Source organism: Hemibagrus wyckioides, linkage group LG29 (assembly GCF_019097595.1).
Source record: "Hemibagrus wyckioides isolate EC202008001 linkage group LG29, SWU_Hwy_1.0, whole genome shotgun sequence".
Classification (NCBI taxonomy): Eukaryota; Metazoa; Chordata; class Actinopteri; order Siluriformes; family Bagridae; genus Hemibagrus; species Hemibagrus wyckioides.
The window spans coordinates 20,428,596-20,442,697 of NC_080738.1; the positions used below are offsets into that span (position 1 = coordinate 20,428,596).

The following is a 14,102-nucleotide window of genomic DNA, read 5'->3' on the forward strand; positions in this document are numbered from 1 at the left end:
TAAAGCACTCAGACACACAGAAACACAGATAACACTGAAGCCCTTCTCCAGCCAGACCAGACATCAACACACACCAGTACAGAGCATTACTCATTTATCAGACCTCCATTCTGCTGTCACACACTCACCACATCAGCCACGTCTCATCCCACAAACAGATCATTAAATCCAATTACGCTGAAACTTTGGGGAATTTTCTCTAAAGCAGAAATTAATTTTGGGCCGTCGTCGTGTTCTAAAGTCAACTCCAGAGCGCACATGAATAATAAATCATTCGTATTAATTCTTTATTTCTTCATACATGTGCTACTGAGCCAATGGTACTGCAGCCAAAACTCCATTAAGATCTATTTTTACATAGTACAAAGTACAGCACTTTATTTTGGTTGAAATATAAAAACATCTCTGGTTAATAATAGTTCAGTAAAAGTCTCCTCCATTGTCATGTGATCATTTCATGACGTTTCTGATTTTGTGCCTAAACAAAGCTTCAGACTCATCATGATGAATTAAAGCCTTCAAACTAGAGGAATCTTTTTCTTGGCAGGTTCGTGTCTCTGCTCTTCTCTCTCTTATCTATCTGTGCACCTTGTATATTATTACTCTTATTTAACTCCTGGGAGTTTGTGCTGCTGTTACTTTCTATCAGAATTGATTCTATATTTAGCAGTGAATCCTCGATCAATCCAGAGATTATTTCTATATGAATCATCCATAACGTCGTGCACATGTGACTTGGACCAACAACCACTAATCTCACTGAACATCATCAAGAGTTTGAGAGTTACTCAGTTGTCCCTTTTTGGATGAAGCCTTTAAGGCTGAAATTCCTTTCAGATAAAGTTCTATTTTATTTTCACTTTAACACCAAGAACTATCCAGAGAAGAAACTGAGGAACTGAGGACCCCACGGAGGAACCCTTCCTCCCACAACTCTCACCTTATAGACATCAAGTTCTCCGCAGTGGTGGTCGAAGCGTGTGTAGAGGGCGCTCAGCATGTCCACCACCTGCATGGGCGTGCAGCGGGAGCAAATCGCAGTGAAGCCCACGATGTCGGAGAAGAGCACAGTGACAGCGTCAAACTTCTTGGCCTGCACCGGAAGCCCCTGCCACAGCCGCTGAGCCACGTTCCCGGGGAAGATGGTGAAGAGCAGCTCCACGGTTTTGCGCTTCTCCTCCTCGAGGGCCTGGTGAGCCTGCTCCAGAGCTGCTTTCGCTTTGCCCAGACGCTTCTTCAGGCCATCCTGCGCCTTGGCCTGCTCACCTACCAGCACCACATCACGCAGGGCGTTATGGATGGGGATATCAGACAGATAGAGGCCACGCCCTGTCAGTTCTTCCAGACGGTCCACACAGGGTGAGCCCAGAAACAACACGGCGTTTGACTCGGACATGAAGATCATCTGACCCTTAAGGTCCATGTGCTGTAGTCACATAGTCAGAGAGATTAGATTTGTATCAGATTAGATTAGATAGAATCAAATGAGAATACATTTGGACTTTGACATTTCCATCATTGACCAGCAGCTCAGCTGCTCTGCTGAAGAGCTTTATACAATGGCCAAGAAATCCTGAGTGGACATTCTATAGAAATGAAGTGGAAATTGTGTGGTATTTGTGTTCCAGTTTCATCATGAAAAAGATGAGACTGATTATCTTACAATTTTCTTTTCAAAAATAACAAAGTGCATAATTTGATGCATGTGATGCATGAATATTAAAATCTGTTGGTCTTTTAACTTGGTGGAGCTCAGTGGAAAAGACTCTGAAGGTTGTTAGTTTAAATCCCAGCACCACTGACCACTAACTCTGTGTTCCTGAGATGTTGTTTAATCTTCAGCTGCTCTGCTCTGTCCTGTCATAGAGAGTAAATAAGTGTGATGTAGCTGTTAGCTCGTTAGTGTAACTGACTGATTAATGAGTGAAATAACTAACAAACTCCTGATGTGAAAACTGCAGATTTCTAGCAGGATACAGCATGAATTAACATCAACGCTATTTCAGTTTGAGATTAGCAAACTAGCAGGGTTAGCAGTGTTATAGATCAGACCATACGCTCCAGTGATGTTACAGTAAGACCTTCTGTATAAACTGAGTCAAGGTTCTCTAAGTGTACAGAAGATGAATAAGCGCTCTATAAATACTGAGCCTAAAGTGCTCCAACAATCCTGCATGACAGTCAAGTACTAGGGAGATTTTATCTTTTTTTCTTCTTCCTCTCCCTCTATAAACCAGGAATGTTTGCCAAGGATAAGAATAAATATCCAGATGGCACAGCCGGAATATTATTATTACGTGTCACTGTACAGAGCCGAGAGGGAAAGAGATAAAGACTCGACGACAACGTGTCCTGAAGGAGATGTGACATGGACGATAAACACAAAAAAGAGGCTTAAAGTCAAACCTACAGAGAATTTCTCCACTCCAGCGGCAAGAAAAAGAAAATCTGCAGCAACAAAATTTAATACAGAATCTAAAACCTAATTCTAGATATTTACAATCAGGCGTAATGAGAAGTCCTGCCCTTTAGCTATAAATAGGTTAAATCTCATTATCTGACGCTGTGAGAGGTGAATCTGTCTACAAGCCCTGACATTTACTTCTCCACAGAAAATCACTCCAAGCCTGTTTCCTTTTCCTCCTGAATCAAGATCAGTTTTATCCACAATAACCTCCGGACTCAACCATTTATATACGACCATGAGCTCAGACCAGGACGGAGAACACCAAAGAAAAACCTCACATGTACAGCATTAGGCAGGTGCCTTTATCCAGAGATTGAGGGTTAAGGGCCTTGCTCAGGGGCCCAGCAGTGGTAGCTTGGTGGACCTGGGGTTCAAACTCACAACCTTCTGACCAGCAGTCCAACACCTTCACTACTGAGCTACCACACAGCGCACCACCACACACACCACCACCACCACACACACCACCTCACACACACCACCACACACACCACCTCACACACCACCTCACACACACCACCTCACACACCACCACCACCACACACACCACCACACACACCACCACCACCACACACACCACCACCACCACACACACCACCTCACACACCACCACCACCACACACACCACCACACACACCACCACCACACACACCACCTCACACACACCACCACACACACCACCTCACACACCACCACCACCACACACACCACCACACACACCACCACACACACCACCACCACCACACACACCACCTCACACACCACCACACACACCACCTCACACACCACCTCACACACCACCACACACACCACCTCACACACCACCACACACACCACCACCACACACACCACCTCACACACAACCACACACACCACCACCACCACACACACCACCTCACACACCACCTCACACACCACCACACACACCACCACCACCACACACACCACCTCACACACCACCACCACCACACACACCACCACACACACCACCACACACACCACCACCACCACACACACCACCTCACACACACCACCACACACACCACCTCACACACCACCACCACCACACACACCACCACACACCACCACACACACCACCACCACCACACACACCACCACACACACCACCACCACCACACACACCACCTCACACACCACCTCACACACCACCACCACCACACACACCACCACACACACCACCTCACACACCACCACCACACACACCACCTCACACACCACCTCACACACCACCACACACACCACCACCACACACCACCTCACACACCACCTCACACACCACCACACACACCACCTCACACACCACCTCACACACCACCACACACACCACCTCACACACCACCACACACACCACCTCACACACCACCACCACCACACACACCACCTCACACACCACCTCACACACCACCACACACACCACCACCACCACACACACCACCTCACACACCACACCACACACCACCTCACACACCACCACCACCACACACACCACCTCACACACCACCACACACACCACCTCACACACCACCTCACACACCACCACCACCACACACACCACCTCACACACCACCACCACACACACCACCACACACACCACCACCACCACACACACACACCACCTCACACACCACCACCACCACACACACCACCTCACACACCACCACACACACCACCACCACCACACACACCACCTCACACACCACCACCACACACACCACCACCACCACCACACACACCACCTCACACCACCACACACACCACCACCACGACCACACACACCACCTCACAAACCACCACACACACCACCACCACCACACACACCACCTAACACACCACCACCACCACCACACACACCACAACACACACCACCACCACCACACACACCACCTCACACACCACCACACACACCACCACCTCACACACCACCACACACACCACCTCACACACCACCACCACCACCACACACACCACCTCACACCACCACACACACCACCTCACACACCACCTCACACACCACCACCACCACACACACACCACCTCACACACCACCACCACCACACACACCACCACCACACACACCACCTCACACCACCACACACACCACCACACACACCACCACCACACACACCACCACACACACCACCACCTCACACACCACCACACACACCACCTCACACACCACCACCACCACCACACACACCACCTCCCACCACCACACACACCACCACACACACCACCACCACACACACACCACCACACACACCACCTCACACACCACCTCACACACCACCACCACCACACACACCACCTCACACACCACCACCACACACACCACCACCACACACACCACCTCACACCACCACCACACACACCACCACCACCACCACACACACCACCACAACACAACACCACCACACACACACCACCTAACACACCACCACCACACACACCACCACCACCACCACACACACCACCACACACACCACCACCACCACACACACCACCTCACACAACACCACACACACCACCACCTCACACACCACCACACACACCACCTCACACACCACCACCACCACCACACACACCACCTCACACCACCACACACACCACCTCACACACCACCACCACACACACACCACCTCACACACCACCACCACACACACCACCTCACACACCACCACACACACCACCACACACACCACCACCACCACACACACCACCTCACACACCACCACCACACACACCACCTCACACACCACCTCACACACCACCACCTCACACACCACCACCACACACACCACCACCACACACACCACCACCACACACACCACCTCACACCACCACCACGACCACACACACCACCTCACAAACCACCACCACACACCACCTCACACACCACCACACACACCACCACCACACACACACCACCTAACACACCACCACCACCACCACACACACGACCACACACACCACCACCACCACCACACACACCACCACACACACCACCACCACCACATACACCACCTCACACACCACCTCACACACCACCACACACACCACCACCACCACACACACCACCTCACACACAACCACACACCACCACCACACACACCACCTCACACACCACCACCACACACACCACCTCACACACCACCACCACCACACACACACCACCTCACACACCACCACCACCACACACACCACCTCACACACCACCACCACCACACACACCACCTCACACACCACCACACACACCACCACACACACCACCACCACCACACACACCACCTCACACACCACCTCACACACCACCACCTCACACACCACCACCACACACACCACCTCACACACCACCACCACGACCACACACACACCACCTCACAAACCACCACCACACACCACCTCACACACCACCACACACACCACCACCACACACACCACCTCACACACACACCACCACACACCACCACACACACCACCACCACCACCACCCACACCACCTCACACACCACCACCACACACCACCTCACACACCACCACACACACCACCTCACACACCACCACCACCACCACACACACCACCACCACCTCACACACCACCACCACCACACACACACCACCTCACACACCACCACACACACCACCACCACCACACACACCACCTCACACACCACCACCACCACACACACCACCTCACACACCACCACACACACCACCACCACCACACACCACCACCACCCACACCACTCACACACCACCTCACACACCACCACCACACACACCACCTCACACACCACCACCACCACCACCACACACACCACCACCACACACACCACCTCACACCACCACACACACCACTACCACCACCACACACACCACCTCACACACCACCACACACACCACCACACACACCACCTCACACACCACCACCACCACCACCTCACACCACCACACACACCACCTCACACACACACCACCACACACACACCACCACACACACACACACCACCACACACACACCACCACACACACACACACACCCCACCACACACACACACACCACCACCACACACACACACCACCACACACACACACACCACCACACACACCACCACACACCACCACCACACACACACACCACCACACACACACACACCACCACCACACACACACACACACCACCACACACACCACCACACACACCACCACACTCACGACCACACACACACCACCACACACACCACCTCACACCACCACCACCACACACACCACCACCACACACACCACTACCACCACCACACACACCACCTCACACACCACCACCACACACCACCTCACACACCACCACACACACCACCACCTCACACACCACCACACACACCACCTCACACACCACCACCACCACCACCACACACACCACCTCACACCACCTCACACACCACCACCACCACACACACACCACCTCACACACCACCCCACACCACCACACACACCACCTCACACACCACCACCACCACACACACCACCTCACACACCACCTCACACACCACCACCACACACACCACCTCACACCACCACCACCTCACACACACCACCTCACACCACCACACACACCACCACCACCACACACACACCACACCACCACCACCACACACACCACCACCACACACACCACCTCACACACCACCACACACACCACCACCTCACACCACCACCACCACACACACCACCTCACACCACCACCACACACCACCTCACACCACCACACACACCACCTCACACACCACCTCAGACACCACCACCACACACCACCACACACCACCACACACACACACCACCTCACACCACCACCACCACACACACACCACCCCACACCACCACACACACCACTACCACCACCACACACACCACCTCACACACCACCACACCACCACCTCACACACCACCACACACACCACCTCACACACCACCACCACCACCACACACACCACCTCACACCACCACACACACCACCTCACACACCACCACCACACACACCACCTCACACACCACCACCACCACACACACACCACCTCACACACCACCACACACACCACCACCACGACCACACACACCACCTCACAAACCACCACCACACACCACCTCACACACCACCACACACACCACCTCACACACCACCACCACCACCACACACACACCACCTAACACACCACCACCACCACCACACACACCACCACACACACCACCACCACCACACACACCACCTCACACAACACCACCACACACCACCTCACACACCACCACCACACACACACCACCTCACACCACACACACCACCTCACACACCACCACCACCACACACACACCACCTCACACACCACCACCACACACACCACCACACACCACCACACACACCACTACCACCACCACACACACCACCTCACACACCACCACCACCACCTCACACACCACCACACACACCACCTCACACACCACCACCACCACCACCACACACACCACCTCACACCACCACACACACCACCTCACACACCACCTCACACACCACCTCACACACCACCACCACACACACACCACCACACACACCACCTCACACACCACCACCACACACACACCACCACACACACCACCTCACACCACCACACACACCACCTCACACACCACCACCACCACCACACACACCACCTCACACACCACCTCACACACCACCACCACACACACCACCACACACACCACCTCACACACCACCACCACACACACCACCACACACACCACCTCACACACCACCTCACACACCACCACCACACAGACCACCACCTCACACACCACCACCACACACCACCACACACACCACCACCTCACACACCACCACCTCACACACCACCACCACACACACCACCTCACACCACCACACACACCACCACCACCACACACACCACCACCACACACACCACCACCTCACACACCACCACCACACACCACCTCACACCACCACACACACCACCTCACACCACCACACACACCACCTCACACACCACCCCAGACACCACCACCACACACACCACCACCTCACACCACCACACACACCACCTCACACACCACCACCTCACACACCACCACCACCACACACCACCTCACACACCACCACCACACACACCACCTCACACCACCACACACACCACCACCACCTCACACACCACCACCACACACCACCACCACACACACCACCACCACAGACACCACCACCTCACACACCACCACCACACACCACCTCACACACCACCTCACACACCACCACCACCACACACACCACCTCACCCACCACCACACACACCACCACCTCACACACCACCTCACACACCACCACCACACACACCACCTCACACACCACCACCACACACACCACCACCACACACCACCTCAGACACCACCACCTCACACACCACCACCACCTCACACACCACCACACACACCACCACCACCACCACACACACCACCTCACACACCACCACACACACCACCACCTCACACACCACCACACACACCACCACACATACCACCACCACCACACACACCACCTCACACACCACCACACACACCACCTCACACCACCACCACCACACACACCACCTCACACACCACCACACACACCACCTCACACACCACCACCACACACACACCACCTAACACACCACCACCTCACACACCACCACCTCACACCACCACCTCACACACCACCACCACCACACACACCACCACCTCACACACCACCACCACACACACCACCACCACACACACCACCACACACACCACCACCTCACACGCCACCACTCACACACCACCACTCACACACCACCACACACACCACCACCTCACACACCACCACACACACCATCACACACACCAACACACACAGCACCATACACACCACCACACACCACCACCTCACACACCACCTCACTCACAACCTTAACAGTGCAGTGTGTTACCTTTCCATAGCCGGCAGCAGTAGCTCCGAACTGCTTCACCCTCAGGATGAACTGTGTGTTCAGCATGGTGAGGATTCGCTGGAAGTCTGCCTGGATCTCAGGCATCACAATGACAAAGTGTTCCTCAAAAGCTGGCCTTCTCTGCCCCTCCCTGCCACGCCCTAATCGCCTCCTCAGCCCGTCTCCCATCTGCAGCACGGCCATGTCCTGATCTAAAAGGATGTGGAAGGGAAAGGTGGAGTAGAGCAGAGACAGAGGGATATGACCGGACGAGTGTGTCCTCATGGGGCTGGGCGTCAGGCTCCTGGCATCTCTCACCGCTATGGAGTACAAAAGGTGGGGCTGATGGTTGTCATGGAGAGCCTCACCATCTTTTAGCTCTGAGTCCATCTTGACATCCACTTTGATGCCATACAGGAAGTGAGCTGCTGCCTGAACTATGCCTGGGAAGAAGAGCTCGGTGGTGGAGTGAGGGTTGAAGTAGTAGACGGTCAGGAGACCCGGGTCTTTGTCCAGGCACAGCACGGAGGCCTGGGACACGTGATGGCGGGCGTTGGCGGTGGGTGGTGTGCTTTGCTTCAGGAGGACATTGAAGCTGTTCAGGAAGTCATGCAGGGCTCCGCCCACCACACGGAGCACGTGATCATCTTCTTCATAGCAGTCACGGAAAACCTCGGAGCCCAGAGCGAGCTTCAGGGAGTCCAGGGAAATTCCTGAGATTTTCAAGAATATAACAATCATCTTCATGACATGTAAACATAAAGGGACAAAAATAACCTTCAAGTTATTTATTAAACACTGACATCACTCAACTAATATCACTCAGAAGAGCAGAACTATATTTCATTAATAATGTATTACTTACTGCAGTACATGCCAATACTTTTAATCTGCCAGACTCTACTCTATAAATGCTGCAAGCACCGCCCCTTCCTATTTAACCAATGAGAGCTCAAGACATATTTGCATATTGTATAATGGTAGACTAATATACAGTGACATCATTTTTAGATCCAAACACCAACAGAAAGCAGCTGTTTGTGATATCAGAGAAAAACTTCAGTTGTGTTTGGGGGTCAGGGGTCAGGGACAGGTCAGTGTGAAAAGGTGGTGAACGGTTCTACAGAAATCTTTACGAGTTCTGCACGAGGAACGTGATAAAGAGCAGGATGATATATTTATACTCATGAATCGGCCTTCCCTCTTTTCTGCATGTTTTATATCAGATGTACTTTAATCACAACATCTCTGTTCCTTATTAAATATAATGTTTTGGATATTAAATAATATTTATTTGTTTAAAGAATTTGTGTCTTGTGACTATTTTATTATCAAAGCTAAATATCATCTTACAGACTCACGACTTCAAGTGTCATGATGATATTCCTGACACACGGCACACACCCACTTATCCATCACTGTGACTGGAGCCGAGTGGTTAATGTGTTTTCCCAGATTTAATTCCATTATGAGTGATGATGATGTTGCCTCAAAAATAATTACAGCGTATGTCTGCTGGAAATGAGTCAGTGTTTATTCTGTAGTGTTGAAAAAATGAAACCCAGATTAAACAGACACGGTAAAGATGCAACACGTGACCGAAACGTTTTTGAGCTGAAACGTGACCTGTTTTCACCGAGTAACTCTTCATCACCTCCAGCAAGTGTTCAGGTTTGTCAGGAAGCTGATGATCATCTGTGCTGTGTTGAGCAGGACTGTGAACACACACACACACAGTGACGCCACAAGGAAAGAAAAACACACAACAATACACAAAAACCCACTTTACTGAGCTTAGTGGGCGGAGCCTCACCTGAGTAAACGAGCTGAAGCTCATCATGTGAGATTTCCGTCTTTAATTTAAATGATCTCTAATGTGAAAGTTTTATCCTTTATAAATTCAGGTTTAAAATAAATCACATTCATCCATAAATATAATAATGAACCATTCACTAAAACCACATCCATCATACTGCAAGGCTCTCTGTGAAGTTACAACAATATTCAGTGCACATGACACCAGACTTCAGGACAATAATAATAATAACAATTATTATTATTATTATTATTATTATTATTATTATTATTATTATATAGAGGATTTATCTCTATATTATTTTATACACAGAAATTTTATTTTAATTTAAAAAAACTTTATTGATTAACCCTTTTATCTCTCTTTTTTTTATCTCTGTGGTCAAACCACAGTTTTTACATGTTTTTATTTGATGTGTTTTATACTTCACTCCTCACATGAAGCCTGTGTCCCAGGTCAATGATGTGATCACAAACAGATTCTATAAATTAGAGTTATTTTCTGTTGCATTGCTCTGGCTCCTGATGCTGACACACAGCTCAGAGGAATCCAGTGACATGAAGTCAACCTCGTTACACATCATTACTTCAACATTTTACACCCTTAAACAAAACCCAGATCTTATAATAAACTGATCAGTATGAAGTGGAGTGATATGAGAATTAATGGATGTTGCAGGATGATAGCTGCAAGCTCTTACCATGTGGCGTTGGTCTGCTGCTTCATCACTCTGGACATGGCGTTTCTCAGTTTCTCAAACTACAAACACATCAAAACACACTGATTACCTCAACACACCTCAATAACAGGATCCATCTGAGGGGTTTAGACTACACTAGACCAGATTAATATTTATCATTAAATTTAGTGTAGCAATTATACAACATGATTAAATTAATTACTCAATTAACTCAAAAGATCTCATTACGATGGTCCACCTGGGTTATAATAAATACAGGTTCATAAGTAAAGGGCACTAAGTGACCCTCAGCACCCCAGGGTCACTCATATTATTCATTATTAATACATAACAACAGAAATAACGTGACCTTCGGAACCGATGGCGTAAACGGCATGAGAGCAATTTTATAATAATTACCTTGAAGAATATCCCTCACTGAACCCGAGAGAATAATTGCGTTTCCCCAGAAATATGATTAGAGAAATGACTTCAGGAGGCAAGTCTACAGAAATGTCATTAGCACAGAGGCTCAAAACTAGAACTACTACAGAAATGTAGAAGGAAAAACACACATATATTACAACACAGATGAGAAGCAGCTCTCCAGAACTGAGAAGATAGATAGATAGATAGATAGATAGATAGATAGATAGATAGATAGATAGATAGATACTTTATTCATCCCAAAGGGAAATTCCTCACAACTACAGACCATATGATGGAGAATAATCAGGAGGTTAAAGTCAACATGATGAAGAATACAGGACGCAGTGATTATTTATGGGTTTATTATTATTTAAACACCGAGGGTCTGTTTAAACACCACTGACAGTGAGATGAGTGACACACACACACACACACACACACACACACAGTAAGAGGGAATGGCAGAAAAGGATTTATTTCAGTAAAAGTACATGACAGAATTTACATATGAGTGCAGCAGTCAGTCATCAGGTCACCTGATTCCGCGCCGCTGACCGCTTATTTAACTCATAACGCATGCTTATGATGTGGTTCTGGTCATTACCTCTGGACACACCAGTTTGCGGACGCTCTCCCCGAGTGAATGCAGATTAACTTTATTCCGGCTCGTTTTGCGTCTCGGCGCCACGTTAGCGACGCGTTCAGCGATCTGAGCTCGGCTCTCCTCTCTCTCCTCTCTCTCTCCTCTCTCGTCAGCCTCTTCATTTTTGACCAGCACTGAAAACGGACACTCGGCCGAAATTTTCAGCTCCTTCAGTTTGGCACAGAACATCCTGTGTGGAAATCCGGCGCGCACACGGAGCGAGAACGGAGCGTCTACATGGCGCAAGTGGCGCTAGAGTCGATCCAAAAGCCTCTCCATGTAAACATGCACATTCCCACTGAAGGCCACTGAGCAGAGCAGCAGAACAGAACCACACAGAACCGAGCTGTGCTCTCAATGACCAGAGCACGAGAAGCTCACACCTCACACTGAAAACTTAGCAACACCGCGGATCAGCTGGAGAATTACACATGCTAATAAAAAGAGCAAAGGTATTACACATGCAGCCAATCAGGAGCCGAGCCGCTCTGCACTGGCCAATGAGGAGCAGGGGTGAGGACAGCCTGTTAAATATGCATGATGTGAGACGCGGTAGACCGTGTGGATCCGCCGTTACGCGCGGAGCGCGCTCACACACACACACACACACACACATACCACACACACACACCCCACATACCACACACATGCACACACACACACATGCACACACACACCCCACAAACCACACACACACACACCACATACCACACACACACACCCCACATACCACACACATGCACACACACACCCCACAAACCACACACACACACACCACATACCACACACATACACACACACACCCCACATACCACACACACCCCACATACCACACACATGCACACACACACACCCCACATACCACACACATGCACACACCCCACATACCACACACCCCACATACCACACACATGCACACACACACACACCCCACATACCACACACATGCACACACACACACACACCACATACCACACACACCCCACATACCACACACATACACATACCACACACATGCACACACCCCACATACCACACACACA

The 14,102-nt window shown here is 50.6% G+C and overlaps 1 protein-coding gene across 1 annotated transcript in view; it reads right to left on the reverse strand.

The window, feature by feature from the left end:
- Positions 1-13,480, reverse strand: part of gucy1a1 (guanylate cyclase 1 soluble subunit alpha 1) — a 37,391-nt gene extending 23,911 nt beyond the window's left edge. Inside the window, exons 1-5 of the mRNA XM_058384380.1 lie at positions 13,021-13,480; positions 12,009-12,067; positions 11,119-11,207; positions 9,493-10,205; positions 941-1,426 (exon numbers count right to left, since the gene is read on the reverse strand). Coding sequence (XP_058240363.1) covers positions 941-1,426; positions 9,493-10,205; positions 11,119-11,207; positions 12,009-12,067; positions 13,021-13,248 — 1,575 coding nt within the window. The 5' untranslated portion in view covers positions 13,249-13,480. The remainder of the gene's footprint in view (positions 1-940; positions 1,427-9,492; positions 10,206-11,118; positions 11,208-12,008; positions 12,068-13,020) is intronic.
- Between the last annotated feature and the right edge of the window lie 622 nt (positions 13,481-14,102).